Source organism: Haplochromis burtoni, unplaced genomic scaffold, assembly GCF_018398535.1.
Source record: "Haplochromis burtoni strain Fernald_Lab_line unplaced genomic scaffold, NCSU_Asbu1 Contig_1, whole genome shotgun sequence".
NCBI classification, from domain to species: Eukaryota; Metazoa; Chordata; class Actinopteri; order Cichliformes; family Cichlidae; genus Haplochromis; species Haplochromis burtoni.
The window spans coordinates 5049623-5071001 of record NW_024582362.1 but is presented as its reverse complement, the minus strand read 5'-3'; the positions used below and the strand labels follow the sequence as shown (position 1 = coordinate 5071001).

The 21379-nt window shown below is 42.4% G+C and overlaps 1 protein-coding gene across 2 annotated transcripts in view; it reads right to left on the bottom strand.

Moving 5' to 3' along the window:
• pola1 (polymerase (DNA directed), alpha 1) overlaps window positions 1-21379 on the bottom strand; it is a 66948-nt gene that overhangs the window by 5934 nt on the left and 39635 nt on the right. For both annotated transcript variants that reach the window (XM_005912115.2, XM_005912116.2), the window contains exon 36: window positions 14635-14731. In XM_005912115.2, the coding sequence (XP_005912177.1) occupies window positions 14635-14731 (97 nt within the window). The remainder of the gene's footprint in view (window positions 1-14634; window positions 14732-21379) is intronic.

Sequence of the window (21379 nt, the reverse complement as noted above, 5' to 3'; positions counted from 1 at the left end):
AGCTATATGTGGAAGGAAACCGTGACCGAGGACAAGCTGATGGCATAAGATGTAAGTACAACTCCTCCGGTTTATTGCGCTAGCTTACACGGTTCAGGTTCTACAGGGATTTAAAAATAGTTACACAAAACGGAGTGTGCTGCTCTGACCGGCTTTAAAGGGTTAACAATAACAATGTATTGAATAATGACTTTAAAATATAATATAAAATAGTGTGCAACACCACTGAAGCTTTTTTTTTTTACCTCTCTTTTCAACCAACAGCAGTCACTCTCCTCTCCAAATAACTTCTGCTCTTAAATCAGCGGTCTCCAACCTTTTTTGCGCCACGGACCGGTTTATGCCCGACAATATTTTCACGGACCGGCCTTTAAGGTGTCGCGGATAAATGAGGGAGGGGCTAATAATCGGCTCAGTCATTTCTAATGATCGTTGAAAGCCCAGATCGTAATCGTGATTAAAATTCGATTAATTGAGCAGCCCTACGAGACGAATGCACATTTCGTAGGCTGGTAAGTATTTTTATCAGCAGGTGTGCAGAATAGCAAAATGACATGAATATATGTTTATAGCAATAAAGAAACATTTCATGCTTTGCAAGCTGAGTGCAGGCAGGGTGGAGTGGATGGAGAAGCATGTCGGGAGTGATTTACCACCGAAAGTGTGAAAGGAATATTTTACACGATGGTAGAGAGATGATGTACGTTGTATCGGTTGGAGACGGGAGGCGGAGCTGGAGGCAGGTGAGTTAAAGATGCTGAGTTTTGTGTTGGCTGTGACGGAGATGGACACTATTAGAAATGTGTGTATCAGATGGACAGCTCAGGGACAAAGTGAGACATGCCAGACTGAATTGGTTTGGATGTGCAGAGCGTGTGTACTGGGAGAAGAACATGCGAGATGGAGCTGCCAGGCAAGAGGAAAAGAGAGAGGCCAAAGAGATGTGGCGAGAGAGGAGATGCAGGTGGCTGGCAAGACAGAGGTAGAAGCAGAGGACGGGAGGAGGGCTGAAAGAAGAAGTCAGGCAGTGCTACAGTAAGGCTGGTAGAGTTACAGTGCTGGATGATAGACATTGATAAGGCGATAATACCTAAATAGCATAAAAATAGATGGTTTTTGTTTTCTCAGACATAACAAGAGGAATCCTGAACTTAAACCTGCGACTTCTGCAAGAAAAAAAACAGCATAAAAAAATATTTAAAAAAAACAAACAAAACAGATTTGACTGCTGATTCTATACATTTAATTAGATGACGCTTCACAACAAGCTCCCACAGGTGTTTTAAGGTGACTGCCTAGCAAATCGGCAGCACTTTGATCCTTAATGGGCCCAGCTGCCAAAAGATGACTCAGTTTGAGTAACGTTTCATTCTAAAATCTTGATTTCCTTCAAGAGTCGAAAACAAAAACTTGAGCCCAAACAGAGCCAGACCAGCTCTTTTTAGTAGCAGCACTCTGTCTCCGCTCACCACCCAGAAAAAATTATATTAATAAAGCCTAGATGGTGTTTGTGGAAAAACAATGCTCATAAATCAGTGCTGGTATACAGTGACACAGTATAGAGTATAGGATCATATGTCTGCTCCCTGTAATCTGAGCAGTGCTGGCCCCTGGGTGTGTAATGCAGTAATATGGGTTATTACTGCCCCAGGACTGAGGGATAACACCGTAAACCTATATTTTATAGCAGCGTGAGCGTGCGCATGTCTATATTTTGCTGACTTTGAGGAAATGAGTTGCGTGTGTTGTATATTAGTAATTTGCAGTGCTGTGCAAAAGTCTTGAGTAGGTACTAAAAAAAAAGTACCTAGTACCAGGTACTACCACCTAAATGAAAACCCTAAAAACAGAGTCAGCCGATTAATTCCAAGCAGATTTTAGTGGAAAAGGGCTAGTGGTTTTTTATTTTTCTATCCAGGTATCCTTTACTGCTTTGGCAGTGTGTTTGGATCACAGCCATGCTGAAAAATGAAGATTTTGCTGATCTGACAATACTTTTTTTTGTATGAATATTTCCATCATTTTTGACAAGGTCGCCAAAACCATTAGCTGAAATGAAAGCCCAAACCTTCGCACAGATGGCTGTGGACACCTTATGTTGCATCCCTCTCCTAATTGCCTCCATACACCCTGATTTTAACTAAAAAATTCTAATTTGGACTCATCACTCCATAAAGCCTGCTACCACTGATTTTCAGTCCAGTTGTTCAGTTGAGTTGTTGTGTAATTAGAGATGCCTCAGCCTTTAAAAATGGCATCTTGACAGCCACTCTTCCACTGAGACCATTTCTGATAAGGCTTCAGAAAACTGCAGAAGGATCAACTAGGTCAACCTGATCTCTCAGGTCTTTACTGGATCTCTCCACCCCCCATTTTTCTTAAGGAAGCTTATTGACTATATAGTTGTATACTTGTACACTTATATATTTATATTTGTATGTTTGTGACAGGCTGATAATAAAGTGCCTTAAGATACAAACTGGTTGTTTGCTAAGTCATCTGTCATGTGTACACAACACTTAATATACAGTGGGGCAAAAAAGTATTTAGTCAGCCACCGATTGTGCAAGTTCCCCCACTTAAAATGATGACAGAGGTCAGTAATTTGCACCAGAGGTACACTTCAACTGTGAGAGACAGAATGTGAAAAAAAAATCCATGAATTCACATGGTAGGATTTGTAAAGAATTTATTCGTAAATTAGGGTGGAAAATAAGTATTTGGTCACCTCAAACAAGGAAAATCTCTGGCTCTCACAGACCTGTAACGTCTTCTGTAAGAAGCTTTTCTGTCCCCCACTCGTTACCTGTATGAATGGCACCTGTTTGAACTCATCATCTGTATAAAAGACACCTGTCCACAGCCTCAAACAGTCAGACTCCAAACTCCGCCATGGCCAAGACCAAAGAGCTTTCGAAGGACACCAGGAAAAGTATTGTAGACCTGCACCAGACTGGGAAGAGTGAATCTACAATAGGCAAGCAGCTTGGTGTGAAAAAATCAACTGTGGGAGCAATCATCAGAAAATGGAAGACATACAAGACCACTGATAATCTCCCTCGATCTGGGGCTCCACGCAAGATCTCATCCCGTGGGGTCAAAATGATCATGAGAACGGTGAGCAAAGATCCCAGAACCACACGGGGGGACCTGGTGAATGACCTGCAGAGAGCTGGGACCAAAGTAACAAAGGTCACCATCAGTAACACACTACAACGGCAGGGAATCAAATCCCGCAGTGCCAGACGTGTTCCGCTGCTGAAGCCAGTGCATGTCCAGGCCCGTCTGAAGTTTGCCAGAGAGCACATGGATGATACAGCAGAGGATTGGGAGAATGTCATGTGGTCAGATGAAACCAAAGTAGAACTTTTTGGTATAAACTCAACTCGTCGTGTTTGGAGGAAGAAGAATACTGAGTTGCATCCCAAGAACACCATACCTACTGTGAAGCATGGGGGTGGAAACATCATGCTATGGGGCTGTTTTTCTGCCAAGGGGACAGGACGACTGATCCGTGTTAAGGACAGAATGAATGGGGCCATGTATCGTGAGATTTTGAGCCAAAACCTCCTTCCATCAGTGAGAACTTTGAAGATGAAACGAGGCTGGGTCTTCCAACATGACAATGATCCAAAACACACCGCCCGGGCAACAAAGGAGTAAGAAGCATTTGAAAGTCCTGGAGTGGCCTAGCCAGTCTCCAGACCTCAACCCCATAGAAAATCTGTGGCGGGAGTTGAAAGTCCGTGTTGCTCGGCGACAGCCCCAAAACATCACTGCTCTCGAGAAGATCTGCATGGAGGAATGGGCCAAAATACCAGCTACTGTGTGTGCAAACCTGGTAAAGACCTATAGTAAACGTTTGACCTCTGTTATTGCCAACAAAGGTTATGTTACAAAGTATTGAGTTGTATTTTTGTTATTGACCAAATACTTATTTTCCACCCTGATTTACGAATAAATTCTTTACAAATCCTACCATGTGGATTCATGGATTTTTTTTCACATTCTGTCTCTCACAGTTGAAGTGTACCTCTGGTGCAAATTACTGACCTCTGTCATCATTTTAGGTGGGGGAACTTGCACAATCGGTGGCTGACTAAATACTTTTTTGCCCCACTGTAGGTAGGGCAGGGCCATATCGTACCGTTCACGGTAATACCAGTATAATGTTGGGCAACGATAAGAAAATGAAATATGGCGATAGAATATGGGTAAAACACGCATGTGCAGTGCCTTTGTTTTCATACGCAGATGGCGGCAACTGAGAATGAGAAGAGCGAAAGCGGATCGTTGAATGAAACGGATGAACCAGAACTGGTTTGTAAAAATGCTGCAACTTCAGTGGTGTGGAACTGGTTTAGCTTTCGTCCGTCAGATACACAACAAAGCACTATTTTTGGTAGAGCATGCTAGCGGGCCGTCGTTATTACCGTGTTTTTGGAAAATACGGCACACTTAAAATCAATCCTTTGATTTTTCTGAAAATCGACAGTGCCCCTTATAATCCCGTGTGCCTTATGTATGAATTCTGGTTGTGTTTACTGACCTCGAAACGATTTTATGTGGTACACGGTGCTCGAAAATCTGTCAAATGTTTTAGTACGACTTTGCTAAGCTACGAAGCCGCACCGCTTGATGGATTGTCGGAGCATTACGGCTATCGTAGGCAGGAGCCTCGCGGAGTGATACGTACTGTGCTTCAACATAATATTACCGTATTGTGTGTGTATAACCTCTTTTTAAGTTTTGTGGATATTATACATGGTTATGCTGAGGATATGTCGGCCAATTTCCACTGGAAATGCCTTTTGGTTAAACTGTCAGCAAGGAATTTGCATTTGCACTGTTAAATTTTTAAGGCAAGGCAAGGCAAGTTTATTTGTATAGCACAATTCAACAACAAGGTGATTCAAAGTGCTTTACAGAGACATTAGAAACAAGAACAAATAAAAAGCATGATTTAAAATTGATTAAAACAAGCAAACTAACTAACTAACTAATTAACAAACAAACAAACAAACAAACAACAGTATATAAAATCAAAACAGATAAAATCAGAACAGTAGATAAAATCAGTAGTTAAATGTAAGTTTTGAAATTTAAGCTTAAAAGTGTGGATTTGGTGCTTTATTCAAATGCAGCTGAGAACAGGTGAGTCTTCAACCTGGATTTAAATAAACTGAGTGTTTCAGCTGATCTGAGGCTTTCTGGGAGTTTGTTCCAGATATAAGGAGCATAAAAGCTGAATGCAGCTTCTCCGTGTCTGGTTCTGACTCTGGGAACTGATAAAAGACCGGATCCAGATGACCTGAGGGATCTGGAAGGTTCATACTGGGTCAGGAGGTCACTGATGTATTTTGGTCCTAAACCATTCAGAGCTTTATAGGCCAGCATCAGAACTTTAAAGTCTATCCTCTGACGGACAGGCAGCCAGTGTAAAGACCTCAGAGCTGGACTGATGTGGTCCACTTTTTTGGTCTTAGTGAGGACTCGAGCAGCAGAGTTCTGAATGAGCTGTAGTTGTCTGACTGATTTTTTAGGTAGACCTGTAAAGATGCTGTTACAGTAATCAAGCCTACTAAAGATGAATGCATGGACTAGTTTTTCCAGGTCCTGTTGAGACATCAGATCTTTTATCCTTGATATATTCTTGAGGTGATAGTAAGCTGACTTTGTTATTGTCTTAATGTGTTTTTCTAAGTTTAGGTCTGCATCCATCACTACACCCAAATTTCTCGCCTGGTTTGTGGTTTTTAGATGTATAGATTGAAGTTCTCTGGTGACCTGTAATCGTTTTTCTTTGGCGCCAAAGACTATTACCTCAGTTTTGTTTTTGTTTAGCTGGAGAAAATTGTGGCACAACCAGTCATTAATTTCCTCAATGCATTTACCAAGAGCCTGTACAGGGCCTCGGTCTCCTGGTGACATTGTGATATATATTTGTGTGTCATCTGCATAGCTGTGATAGTTTATTTTGTCTTGAGTAGGTACTAAAAAAAAAGTACCTAGTACCAGGTACTACCACCTAAATGAAAACCCTAAAAACAGAGTCAGCCGATTAATTCCAAGCAGATTTTAGTGGAAAAGGGCTAGTGGTTTTTTATTTTTCTATCCAGGTATCCTTTACTGCTTTGGCAGTGTGTTTGGATCACAGCCATGCTGAAAAATGAAGATTTTGCTGATCTGACAATACTTTTTTTTGTATGAATATTTCCATCATTTTTGACAAGGTCGCCAAAACCATTAGCTGAAATGAAAGCCCAAACCTTCGCACAGATGGCTGTGGACACCTTATGTTGCATCCCTCTCCTAATTGCCTCCATACACCCTGATTTTAACTAAAAAATTCTAATTTGGACTCATCACTCCATAAAGCCTGCTACCACTGATTTTCAGTCCAGTTGTTCAGTTGAGTTGTTGTGTAATTAGAGATGCCTCAGCCTTTAAAAATGGCATCTTGACAGCCACTCTTCCACTGAGACCATTTCTGATAAGGCTTCAGGAAACTGCAGAAGGATCAACTAGGTCAACCTGATCTCTCAGGTCTTTACTGGATCTCTCCACCCCCCATTTTTCTTAAGGAAGCTTATTGACTATATAGTTGTATACTTGTACACTTATATATTTATATTTGTATGTTTGTGACAGGCTGATAATAAAGTGCCTTAAGATACAAACTGGTTGTTTGCTAAGTCATCTGTCATGTGTACACAACACTTAATATACAGTGGGGCAAAAAAGTATTTAGTCAGCCACCGATTGTGCAAGTTCCCCCACTTAAAATGATGACAGAGGTCAGTAATTTGCACCAGAGGTACACTTCAACTGTGAGAGACAGAATGTGAAAAAAAAATCCATGAATCCACATGGTAGGATTTGTAAAGAATTTATTCGTAAATTAGGGTGGAAAATAAGTATTTGGTCACCTCAAACAAGGAAAATCTCTGGCTCTCACAGACCTGTAACGTCTTCTGTAAGAAGCTTTTCTGTCCCCCACTCGTTACCTGTATGAATGGCACCTGTTTGAACTCATCATCTGTATAAAAGACACCTGTCCACAGCCTCAAACAGTCAGACTCCAAACTCCGCCATGGCCAAGACCAAAGAGCTTTCGAAGGACACCAGGAAAAGTATTGTAGACCTGCACCAGACTGGGAAGAGTGAATCTACAATAGGCAAGCAGCTTGGTGTGAAAAAATCAACTGTGGGAGCAATCATCAGAAAATGGAAGACATACAAGACCACTGATAATCTCCCTCGATCTGGGGCTCCACGCAAGATCTCATCCCGTGGGGTCAAAATGATCATGAGAACGGTGAGCAAAGATCCCAGAACCACACGGGGGGACCTGGTGAATGACCTGCAGAGAGCTGGGACCAAAGTAACAAAGGTCACCATCAGTAACACACTACAACGGCAGGGAATCAAATCCCGCAGTGCCAGACGTGTTCCGCTGCTGAAGCCAGTGCATGTCCAGGCCCGTCTGAAGTTTGCCAGAGAGCACATGGATGATACAGCAGAGGATTGGGAGAATGTCATGTGGTCAGATGAAACCAAAGTAGAACTTTTTGGTATAAACTCAACTCGTCGTGTTTGGAGGAAGAAGAATACTGAGTTGCATCCCAAGAACACCATACCTACTGTGAAGCATGGGGGTGGAAACATCATGCTATGGGGCTGTTTTTCTGCCAAGGGGACAGGACGACTGATCCGTGTTAAGGACAGAATGAATGGGGCCATGTATCTGAGATTTTGAGCCAAAACCTCCTTCCATCAGTGAGAACTTTGAAGATGAAACGAGGCTGGGTCTTCCAACATGACAATGATCCAAAACACACCGCCCGGGCAACAAAGGAGTGGCTCCGTAAGAAGCATTTGAAAGTCCTGGAGTGGCCTAGCCAGTCTCCAGACCTCAACCCCATAGAAAATCTGTGGCGGGAGTTGAAAGTCCGTGTTGCTCGGCGACAGCCCCAAAACATCACTGCTCTCGAGAAGATCTGCATGGAGGAATGGGCCAAAATACCAGCTACTGTGTGTGCAAACCTGGTAAAGACCTATAGTAAACGTTTGACCTCTGTTATTGCCAACAAAGGTTATGTTACAAAGTATTGAGTTGTATTTTTGTTATTGACCAAATACTTATTTTCCACCCTGATTTACGAATAAATTCTTTACAAATCCTACCATGTGGATTCATGGATTTTTTTTTCACATTCTGTCTCTCACAGTTGAAGTGTACCTCTGGTGCAAATTACTGACCTCTGTCATCATTTTAGGTGGGGGAACTTGCACAATCGGTGGCTGACTAAATACTTTTTTGCCCCACTGTAGGTAGGGCAGGGCCATATCGTACCGTTCACGGTAATACCAGTATAATGTTGGGCAACGATAAGAAAATGAAATATGGCGATAGAATATGGGTAAAACACGCATGTGCAGTGCCTTTGTTTTCATACGCAATGGCGGCACTGAGAATGAGAAGAGCGAAAGCGGATCGTTGAATGAACGGATGAACCAGAACTGGTTTGTAAAAATGCTGCAACTTCAGTGGTGTGGAACTGGTTTAGCTTTCGTCCGTCAGATACACAACAAAGCACTATTTTTGGTAGAGCATGCTAGCGGGCCGTCGTTATTACCGTGTTTTTTGGAAAATACGGCACACTTAAAATCAATCCTTTGATTTTTCTGAAAATCGACAGTGCCCCTTATAATCCCGTGTGCCTTATGTATGAATTCTGGTTGTGTTTACTGACCTCGAAACGATTTTAGTGTACACGGCGCTCGAAAATCTGTCAAATGTTTTAGTACGACTTTGCTAAGCTACGAAGCCGCACCGCTTGATGGATTGTCGGAGCATTACGGCTATCGTAGGCAGGAGCCTCAGCGGAGTGATACGTACTGTGCTTCAACATAATATTACCGTATTGTGTGTGTATAACCTCTTTTTAAGTTTTGTGGATATTATACATGGTTATGCTGAGGATATGTCGGCCAATTTCCACTGGAAATGCCTTTTGGTTAAACTGTCAGCAAGGAATTTGCATTTGCACTGTTAATTTTTATATAGCAAGGCAAGGCAAGTTTATTTGTATAGCACAATTCAACAACAAGGTGATTCAAAGTGCTTTACAGAGACATTAGAAACAAGAACAAATAAAAAGCATGATTTAAAATTGATTAAAACAAGCAAACTAACTAACTAACTAATTAAACAAACAAACAAACAAACAAACAAACAACAGTATATAAAATCAAAACAGATAAAATCAGAACAGTAGATAAAATCAGTAGTTAAATGTAAGTTTTGAAATTTAAGCTTAAAAGTGTGGATTTGGTGCTTTATTCAAATGCAGCTGAGAACAGGTGAGTCTTCAACCTGGATTTAAATAAACTGAGTGTTTCAGCTGATCTGAGGCTTTCTGGGAGTTTGTTCCAGATATAAGGAGCATAAAAGCTGAATGCAGCTTCTCCGTGTCTGGTTCTGACTCTGGGAACTGATAAAAGACCGGATCCAGATGACCTGAGGGATCTGGAAGGTTCATACTGGGTCAGGAGGTCACTGATGTATTTTGGTCCTAAACCATTCAGAGCTTTATAGGCCAGCATCAGAACTTTAAAGTCTATCCTCTGACGTACAGGCAGCCAGTGTAAAGACCTCAGAGCTGGACTGATGTGGTCCACTTTTTTGGTCTTAGTGAGGACTCGAGCAGCAGAGTTCTGAATGAGCTGTAGTTGTCTGACTGATTTTTTAGGTAGACCTGTAAAGATGCTGTTACAGTAATCAAGCCTACTAAAGATGAATGCATGGACTAGTTTTTCCAGGTCCTGTTGAGACATCAGATCTTTTATCCTTGAATATTCTTGAGGTGATAGTAAGCTGACTTTGTTATTGTCTTAATGTGTTTTTCTAAGTTTAGGTCTGCATCCATCACTACACCCAAATTTCTCGCCTGGTTTGTGGTTTTTAGATGTATAGATTGAAGTTCTCTGGTGACCTGTAATCGTTTTTCTTTGGCGCCAAAGACTATTACCTCAGTTTTGTTTTTGTTTAGCTGGAGAAAATTGTGGCACAACCAGTCATTAATTTCCTCAATGCATTTACCAAGAGCCTGTACAGGGCCTCGGTCTCCTGGTGACATTGTGATATATATTTGTGTGTCATCTGCATAGCTGTGATAGTTTATTTTGTTGTTGTTTATAATCTGTGCCAGTGGGAGCATGTAGATGTTTAAGTATAACTTTAATGCACATAAAAAACAGCTGCTTGTTTAAGTGAAAATACATTTATGGGTTTTTTTTGCACTATTAAAGTTGTGGAGTTGTAAAGTATTTTGTCTAGTGTCAATTATATCGTCAGTTATATCGTTATTGCAAATTTTCAAATGTATATCATGATAAATATTTTTGGTCATATGACCCCGCTCTAAATATAGGTGCCTTTTTTATGCTTGAATGACTCATAGGCCAGCATCCAGTGTCACTGAAAATGGTCGGGTGCATGGACTGGACTGAAAATAAGTGAAAAAGCAACCAGTGTACAAAGAAAAACTTTGAAAGATCTTCAGAAAACCTGGAGAACTTTTTCTCAAGACCACTTTAAAAGGTTAAAAGAAAGTCTGGATCCTTGAATGTAAATGAAAAGAAATGAAGGGTGGCTCAAGACTTTTGCACAGAACTGCAGTGGACACATTTGGTTTGTTAGTATTTCTAGACAGGATTAATGGATACAGACACACAAAGCAAAACACTGTTAACACAGTGATGTATGTGTGATGACTGAAACATGACATGTTGAATTATTGACAGAGGTTTGATAAATGTGGCCTCAATGTCATCGTTATTTTCACTTTTTAATTTAGATAGATCAGTATTCCTAACATAGCTGTTTGAGAGCTGTCACCTTGATGGTTTCTAGCATCAGGGCATTAGAGCAGCAAGAGAAGTTTGACCATGCAGGAGCTGCCCAACAATTAATAGGCGAATCCCCAGAATCGCAGCTATCACTGCATCTGTCATGTCAGTGTTAACTTTGCAGAGTGCTGGGCAGTGCAGAACAACACTGGGTGTGACAGACAGCGTACAGTCACACATTCTGTCTCTCAAACAGGTTTTAGGGGAAGAAGCATGAAAAGAGAAAATGGAACAGTGGAGATGTGATTTATGAAAGTAAACCATCCAAGTGTGGTGAAGAACAGCGGATTGTGCTGCGGTCTGGTGAGTGAGTAGAGTAACAAGTTAACATGACTTCCACTTGCAGTTAAGACCACCGTCTGGTGGCTCATCACATCCCTCCAGGACCCTTCTGATCTGTGTATCCACTGATCTGTGACCCTTCACTGAGGCACGTTTTCTACCATGTCAAGAGGAAACTGGACCGCTTCTCTCCACACTTGTAGCTACTCTTTGTACTCTACATCTGCAACATGCTCATGTTTAACCTGAAGAAACACGGCAATTATTAGTGTGATTTGTAATGTCTGCTACATTTCTTTTTTTATACTGACAATGAGCTCTTGTCATATTGGCAGGAATAAAATTTCTGGCCATGAGATGAGAACAGTGTGTGCACTACACCTTACTCAGTGTTGCTCTAAAAGGGAGCTAACAGTAGTTTCCCAGCTGAGAATTGACAACAAGCTGAAATCGGCACAAATAATCAGGATGAATTAATAAGCAGAGTTTTAGTTTTTGCTCTAAGTGGATCTCTGCACTTAATTGGAACATCGCATCACTGAGCCTGAGATACAACCTGCTGGTGTTGGATGGGCTGAAACATAACGTCCCAGTTTTTGTTTTTTAAATTGGATTTTAGTCAGGTGAGATTGGGGACCAGTCAGTGGTATCAATCCCTTTGTCATCCAGGAAATGCCTGCATAGATCACCACATGAGGCCAGACATTGTGCACCAGGAGGAACCCAGGATCCAGTGCACCTGGGTCTTGACAGTAGGTCCAACGATTTGATCCTGGTAGCTAATGGTAGTCAGGGTGCCTGTAGAAGTCTGTGTCCCTACAAGGATATACATCCACAGACCATCACTGATCCACCACCAAACTGGTCATGCTTACCGATGTTATAGGCTTCACGACTTCTCCAGACCCTTTCACATCTGTCACATGTGCTCAGTGTGAACCTGCTGTCATTTGTGAAAAGCACAGGGTGCCAGAGGTTGACCTGCCAGTGCTGGTATTCAAAGGCAAATGCCAATCAGGTTGTACAGTGCAGTGAGCCCAGGGCCCACTACGCCACCCTAATGAAGTCTGTTTCTGATTACTTGGTCAGAGACATTCACACCTGTGGCCTGCTGGAGTTAATTTTGTAGCTCTGGCAGTGCTCTTCCTGTTCCTCCTTGGGCAAAGGAGCAGATACCAGGTTTGCTGTTGGATTAAGGATCTTCTACTGCCCTGTCTAACTCTGCTAGACTAAGTGTCTGGAATCTAAATGCTGCTGAGACTGTGCTGTGAGACACAGGAAACCTTTTGCCAATGCCACATATTGATGTGCCATCCTGGAGGAGGTGGACTACCTTTGGAACCTCTGCCAGGTCCATGTATCTCCTCATATTATCATTAGTAATATTCACCCAGAAAATATGGAGGAAAATGTGTCAGTGGTCTGTAAATACATTGCCGTGTTAGGAGTTGTCTCATAGTCATAAACTCCAAAGCAGCTGAAGCAGATTAACAGCCCCTCTGATACTTAACTGAACAGATAAATATCTCAAATCAAAAAGCTTTCAAGAATCACAAGTTCAGATGTTAAACAAACCCACAACCATCCAACCATTTGCTGTTTACTGAACACTGTATAGTAAACTCTGTACCCTTATAGTGGATATACTCTACAGTATTGCACCGTGAAACACAAAAATGAGAAACTGTGGACGAGAAAGTTCAAAGAGATCAAAAACACTGCAAAGCACAGGAGCATAAAGAAAGAGTCGAGGATTGATTGGCGACGATTTCTTGCATCTGGGCGAAGACGGAAATAAAAGCAAAAAAATGTAGGCTATAATCATGTTAGTCTCCCCCCACTCCTCCACAATGGTCCAATCCCTCCATTTTAGCTCCCTCCATCTTCTGAGTGGTCATCTGTTGATTACACGTTATATTTAACTCTGCTGTCTCACTCTTTCCCTGCCTTACTCAGGTCCCAGTGTGCACACACGCAGCATTCAAGCATACATACATAAATAACATACATACATACAAAATTTAATCAAATAAATAAATCACTCGGCCCAGCGGCCCTTTCTAATCAAGTGACATCAATCAGGGAGAACTATGGGTAAAGAGGCCTTGCGGCTGACGCCTACTGAGTGCGCCCAGATCACTGGAGTAGCGTCTATTTGAGTCCAAGGGGGGAAATATACGCTCCATGTCCCATTATATGAGAAGGGCTATCCTTTCGTCAGCGCGCCCATTACTCCCCCTATCATTTCCCCAAATCTAAAACCTGTTTTCAATCAACACAGCCAAACGAGTGCCTGTCCAAGAGAGGGGGAGAGAGAGAGAGCAAAAAGACAGAGAGAGCAAGGGAGAGAAAGCAGTAGAGATGGACAGTGAGGGTAGGGGTAGAGGCAGAGCGATGGAGGGCTCTCTCCTTCTTTCTTCTAGTGATTGGAGCGTTTTGCATTCTGTATGTGTGTGTGATTGAATCCGACTCCTAAATTAGGGCTGTCGAGTCGAGGAGCTGAATGTCCTTAACCCCCCTTCCCATATCCAATGCCCAGGCTCCGCTACTTTTGTGTGTGTGTGTGTGTGAGCGCACATGTGTGTGTGTCACATCACTGGTGAATATTTTAAGTGCAGCCTGGGTAAAAGGTTTATGTTAAGACATTGATTGCTAATGCTATGTTGTACATGTATTTGTGAGGAAGCTTTGTTAGGACATTAAAATTCAAAGTTCAGCAGTGGCTCTACTAACTTGATTTCACTTTCAGTGGCTGTATAGCAGAGAAGGAAGAAAAATGAATAAAATATGACTAAATTTACAAAAGCAGAGCCAGTTTCAAAACAAACACAAAGTAAAACTTTGGAGGACAACTCGCCCCAAAACTTATTCTTTATCACAAAGAAATCAATCATCAATCAATATTGGTTGATGTATTAATTTGGCCTTAATTTTTCATTTGTCCCGTAGTGAGGTTCAATCATCAACTGTACATTGTTTTGGTGTAAAAGCTGGCCCGTTTGGGAAAGATCAGCCTTCTTTTGGATATAATGGAAGTGGATGGCACTTACCTTACTCACAAAAAACAAAAGTCCAAGCATCATATCGTGAGCATTTTCTTTCTACTGTCTACATTCAACATCTGTGTCACTGAAGATTAAAACATCTGTACACCCATTATAAAAGGTTTAGCACTTTTAACACTGTGACAGGACGTAAACATTAATGCCACTCCCCCTCAGCTGGTGGATGTAAACAGTATAAAGACAATAGTTCCTGCATGAAATTGTTCACAACAAGGTTTCTGCATCATGTAACTAGTTATATTCTAGTAAAGGCAGACATTTCTACACAAGAGCTCTCTAACTGTGCAGCTCAAACCAAAACCACCTACAGGCCACGTGAAAAACAATGAATTCGATTTATTGCAACAAGTATGCTGGGTGTGTGTTATCTTACTTTTTTCGTCAGTATTTAGTACTTTTGTGATTGCGTATTCCCAGTCAAAGATGAACCTGTAGAAGCACAGCTGGTTGTATAGGGCCTTCTCCGAGTACTGCAGAGAGAACACAGACACACACAAAAAGATTTACTTCATCAAGAAAACCCCACCCGATATGGATTAAGGCAAAAGTGTTCTTTGGAGGCGGATGAGGAGCCTCGTGTATATTTTTCTTGCATGTGTGGAATATCCCTGTCACTACTAGTCTTATCCAGCCACCTCACCAACAACACTACTGCTCCATTTCTGCATTAATAAGTGATTAATCACCATTATTCACTCCGCCGAGAACGGAGTCAAGATCATGACAGGAGGGGAAAAAACCCATCAACAACAGAATAATAAAAGTGGTTTACCAGTTTGAAAAACAGGCACATTAAAGATAATTCTAAGAGGGTGCACCTAGCTCAAATGACTATACTTCCCTGAAAACATCTCCCTTCCTCTGTGTGACACAGTAAAGCGAGAAAACAAATTTGCTTGCTTTGTTAATCTCCACTGCAATTAAATGGAGCCACACGACAGCCTGCCAGAGGGAGAGAGGGGAAAGAGACGGAGAGGATGAGCAAGACAGCGGTGGGAGGGAGGGAGGGGAGAGAAAAAAAAAGAAGAAAAACAGAGCAAAAGAAAGCAAGACTCGGAAAGAAGTGAGAGATGGTGAGAGCGAACGAAAAGAGGGGATCAGGCCTGAAATACCCTCCCTCATAATAGTTTGTTGTGATAAGCCATTGTGAGAGAGGCATGTGAACAGCCGAGGCTGTCAATTTGATTAGCCATTATACTGCATGTTTAATTGCAGTTATTGGCTCGTCATTTCCCTGCTACGCTGCAGAGGGCACGCTAAGCCCCGACCCCACACTGCCATCAGGTGTGCGCCGAGTGCTTTATTATTACCACCAGGAAGAATCCCCCGACAATCCCTGTGTGTCAGTATCCGTGTGTGTGTGTGTGTGTGTGTGTGAGTGAAGCGAGTATGTGTGCGCCCATTATACCTGCCAATCGGGAATGTGCGTAATTGTAATTTCAGTTTTTACTGCTGTGGCATAATCAAGTGGCAAGAGTATCTAATGCAGCTATACGCAAACTGTGTGATGTGTGAAAGCGAGTGTGCGTTTAATGGCTTTCTATGGCTTGCCCACATGGCACGCACAGCTGTTGACCGCTGATGCACTTGCCTAGTCAACAACCAAACCATGCGCATCCCATAATGGAGCCTCGGTTACGGTTGCCAAGGTTGAACAAGCTCGGTCGGCACAAACAGCGCGTCGCTTCTTCCTCTTAGGGAAAGAAAAAAAAAAATGCGCACACACATTTGAACAATATAATGCTGATTGTGGGCGGGCCAGTCGTGCCGTACTGACTGACTGACAGGTGTCAGAAAGGCGTGGCTAAAATGTTACAGGATTGTTATTGAATTTAGAGCCCCTCAACCCCACCTCACTCTCTCCCACACTCACACACACACACACACACACACCTACCTCGTCATTCAGCTCGGCGCTTTGTTCCTGCACTGACACCATTTCAATTTGCTCCACAAATCTGCAGCATTTTCAGCCTGACTGCCTAAGGAGCAAACCAGCTGTGAAATTGCCTCTCTCCCGGGAGTGTTGGACCCCCCAGCCCCCACCTCGTACCCCTTGCTCCTTTGCCTCCCTCATCCCTGACTGACTACCCCCCCCACCCCCTTCCCTTGCCTCCCCACAGATGCACACAACCCCGACCCAGCTACAAAACACAGTTACGCCATAAGGAAGATGTGTCAGGAGGACGATAAAGTGAGGGAGAGGATGTATACAATAAAAGGTAAAAGTAAGAAATAAGAAAAGAGGCTAAATCATACAAATTGATCCAAATCACAGAGCAACAGTCTAAAATGGCTTCACGCAATAAAACAAGCACTCAAGACTTCCTCAGTCTTAAAAACACCTGCCTCTATCTTTTACGTGACACAGGCGCGCGCACATATCCGACCTCCAGAGAACTTTTGCGCACTACACTGTCGCTCAGGTACACCAGTGAAGCAGTTAATGAAAGGTAGTCAGACAGACAATATTCTGCGAGCATGCGAGGGAGAGAGCAGGCCAAACAAAAACAAAAACACAGCCAGTTCCCCCCCCGCTTTTTTGGGTTACAGAGGCTGTAACATGTGTGAACTGCTGTGAAACTACAAGCATCCAGTGGCTTTGACATGGCAGAAAACATCCCAGCACCGGTGACACGGACAAGGGCCTCAGCTTTGCATGCTTCTTTCTGGCTTTGCTGCAAACATGCATTGTAAATACTGAGTCTACAAGCACTCGTGCTACTGCAGCTGCAGAAAGAGAGAGGGAGTGAGAAAGGGAGGGAGATGGAGAGAAACAAACATACATTTTTCCCTCAGCTGTGAGGCCACAAGGCTTTAAAACTCTTGAGCTTTTTAGATGCGATGAGCGTTATTGCCGGTTGTGGTAGTCACGCCGATCAGCTTCACAAGACACCATAATGAGTCAATATATGTAAATCTTTACTAGGCAAACACGGCGGGAAACAAAGGCATTTAACTGGTGCTCTCGCCCGCAAGCCTCCAACGATTCAGCACCGGTAATTTCTCCCCATTGAAAGGCATAATTGCCTGCTATTTGAAGATATTCATGCTCAATTTTTGAAATTAATTTCAATTGGGGGGAAATGTAGAAATGTCAGCTCCAGTGAAAGGGATTTGATTTCAATTATCCTCGCTCAAAGGACTGTGATTTCCAAATACACTTAAGCAAAATTATGACAAGAATTTTTGTTCGGCAAAATTCAGTGTTTAAAGAGCGATTAGGCGATAATGGGGCAGCTTTGAGCCGGCAGTGAATGCAGCCGTCTCCCTCTGAAAGGCACTCAATTATCTCTGATTGCTCCCGCTATAATGTATCAAATAGAGATACCTGCTATTGCCGTAATTTGTGTGAAAATTAACATGCTGCAATTTCCACTAGAGGGAAAAAGGGAGCTCTAATGGGCGCCTGAGCGTACATCAATAAAACGAGGGGAGAAAAAGAGAGAGAGAGGGAGAGAGAGACAGAAAGGGAGGGCGAGAGGAGGAGAGAAAGAGAGCGAGCCAAGAGAAGAGAGAATAAGTGTAGGAGCTAAGGAGGGAGGGAGGGGAGGGAAAGAAAATGAAAAGAAAGGAACGGGGAAAGAAAGCAGTGAATAAAGAGGTGGGGGGAGGAGGGGGAAGGAAAAGTCAGGACAGATTTGAGACAGGGTGAGAAAAAAAATAGCCTATTTGAGTTAAGCACTGCAGAGGGAGCGAGAGGAGAGAGGAAGAGAAAGAAATTTAATTTACTGAAAATATTACAAATTGCACCTGTGCATAACTCCCCCAAATTACCAACCAATCAAGGCAGAGTGCCTATTACTCTCCCATTACATGGAGATCAGATCACGCTCTGAATCTGTGTCCAGAGAGAGGGGGAGAGGGAGTGAGAGAAGGAGGGAGAAGAAGGAAGAGGCAGAGTGAGAGAGAGATGGAGGAAGGAGAAGAGGCAGCCCCACAGTGACAGTAAACGTACCATGATGCAGAGAGAGAGACGCGGGAACAAGGAGTCACAAACAAGATACTCCGTTTACAGAAGCTCTGGCACACACAAAAACTGCCTTTGGTGCAGCGTACACAAAAGTAGAACCCACTAATAGTCTATGTGGCTGTTGCATATTTGAGACCGATAAACTATGATGATGCTGGCAGACGAAAAGCAAGAAGGGAATGTGTCCAGAGTGATAAAGCAGGCAGGACGCACATGTCTCTGATGGACGTTTCAAAAAGAATCAGAACTTTAATGCATTTAAAAAAGAAAAAAGGAGACCACCTCTCAGTGGAAATTGGCTAATTTCTCGTCTTCTTCATTGCTAGCGTGAGCGGTCCACACCAGCTCAGACTGCCATGAATGGTCTCTTGAATACTTTGCATAATTAGCAGCAATTAAAAACGTAAGCTGCTGGACTGTTAATCTCTGTGCACTGGCTCGATTCAGACAACAGTGCTGAAAAGTCAAAATTAGCCTACTACGAATCATGACTTATACTATTGCAGGAAAAAACAAAGGAAATCAGCAGCAATAATTCAAAATTAAATGTATTGCTCAAATACAGCCTTTGCTATATTGCTAAGTGGCAGCCCTTTGTGCTCACAAGGTATTTAAAGAGCTGTAATGTTGAAGCTAGCACACTAAAGGCCAATAAAGACTCAGTGATGTACTTGCGAAGGGATTCCGAGATGAATTCATAACATAATAAAAAGTATTTTTAATATTAGTCTAATGAATCTGTTTACTTACACTCACGGAGAAAAACAGACTTTAAACTTTGCAGCAAAGCCATCTTTAAAAAGTGCTTCAACATCATGAAAACAGTCAAGTTTATTCCCATGTGTTATATTTCGACCAAACGTGGCATATTTCTGTCACACCTCCACTTGTCTAAAATGTTTGTGAGTGGGAAAACCAGGACACCACAGAAAAGGTGCCAAAATCTGAACATCACAGAAACAACTACACTGTAAAACAATTACTGCTCTAATACTTGCTACATCATGTCTACCCCCTGTGTCACGTCTGTTTATTCCAGCCTCACACTGTAGCGGCAGTCGGTAGTGACACAGACGTGAGCCACAGAAAGAGTAAAAGCCAGCATTTTGCACACAGCGCCTCCATCTAGGTTCAAATCCCTCAACAGACAACTAAAACAATAGATCAGTTTCATGTCAGTGTCCAAAATTATTTGTTTGTTATTCACCTGCAATGTGTGGAAACGTCTACTGTCTTTTATTTCATTAACACAACAATGTAATCTGCCCATATCCTGCTTCTGATTTGCGGTTTGTTGCTTAGTTAGCCTTCAAATTACATGGCTGGTTAGAAAGGCCAATCAGAGTCAAAGCAGGGATGGGTCTTTGCACGTTACAGTCAGAGGAAAGAAATGCAGTACTGTTGGAAAGTCTTGAGTGATTTTTCTATCCAGCTATGCTTTTTATGGCATTGGTAGAGCGTTTGGGGTCACTTAGATACTGGAAAACGAAGCTGTTGCCAATCAGATGTTTTCCACATGGTGGATCCAAGTCTGATGGTACTTTTCTGTATTCATAATTCCCCCAAACCACAAAGCCTCCACCTTATACAGATGGTTGTAGACACTGTTGTATTCCTCTCCTGACCTTCTTCATATGGATTAATTACAAATTTCAAATGTGGGTTCATCACTCCATAAGACCTGTTGCCACTGATTTTCAGTTCAGCAATTGTGCAAAATAGAATATCTCAGCCTTTCCCTTCCTTAAGAATACAACAGATGGATCAACTGAAGGGCCAGATACATCTGTCAGGTCTTTCCATGATTAATTCCTATTTCCAGCACAAAACTTTAAAATACTGTTTATTTTCTGCATCATGGATAGATTTGCCACATTTTCAGCTAATGGCACTTTGAGAATCACATTATTGGTGTAAATATCTTTGTTCATGGGTTTAAGTAAAGAAATGGGAACAAGTTAGGTGTTTGTGCAACACGTTGCTTGTAATTAAGGGCTTAAAAACAACTACTAATGATTCATAATGTTTCCTTAGGCTTTATAAAGAAAAAAAAAGTTTCTTGGGCAGCACAGACATGTAGTGATTAGCACTGTTGCCTTGCAGCAAGAAGCTCCTGGGTTAAAATCCACCATCTACCATCGTTGGGACCTTTCATGATCTCTCTGGGATACCCCAGCTTCCTCCCACAGTCCAAACTAACTGGTTAACTGGTGATTCTAAATTGCCCATAGGTGTGACTGCAACAGTGTACCCACCCATGACCCTGAATAAGGGGAAATAAGGGGAAGAGAAAGGATGGATGGATGTACTGCACAAGGACAGGACTCAAAATATGTGCAAAAACCAGCCAATTTACAGAGGAAAAATAATCAGGAAATCTGGAGAACTATTCCTAAAGACCACTTTTACTCCTTGTTCTTAAAATAAAATGCCAAGCCTGATCTCCACAGATGTTGTCTTACCCAATGTTTGAATTTGAAACAAAAATAAAATTTCGTTCAACGTTTTTAAATGTATGCAAAGCACCTTGCAAGCAGGGATGGGGAATTAAGAACAAGCTCCAGATGAAAACCTGTTCCAAATTGTCCGGTTCATTGGAAGCGTATGGCTCCAGGCTTATAAGTTCCTTTTAGCAATGCTGGCATCTTTTCCTGACAGTTGCACACTGCCAAACAAAGATTTTTGAACATCTGAGTCACATGCAAATATTACTGCGCGATGAAACACTTGCACTGATGCTGAAAACCTGATGTTCTTCCCCACACAGAAAATCCTCACAGACCCGGTGGTCTTGCACTGGTATCAATAATATCCTCTGAGTATTCATCCTGACTTTTACACAAAACTGCTTACATCTGTCTTCATCATCAGCAACCCATGGATTTAGATAAAAAGGCCAAGTCTGTGGAGTCAAACCGTGAAGTAAAATGAAGACAGGCTGCAGTTTTTAAAGTAGAGAAAGGGTGCATGAACGAGCACAGAGAGTTAAATGTTTTATTCAGCCCACAGTTTAAAGTGCCACGGCCCTCAGGCACAGCAATGGCTGCCTAAGTGGCTACAGTGACAGCAGAAATTGGCCTTCTGGTTTACAACCTGTCGCCACAGAGCCAGACACAGCAAAGCAGCCGGTGGGGGGGTGGAGTGG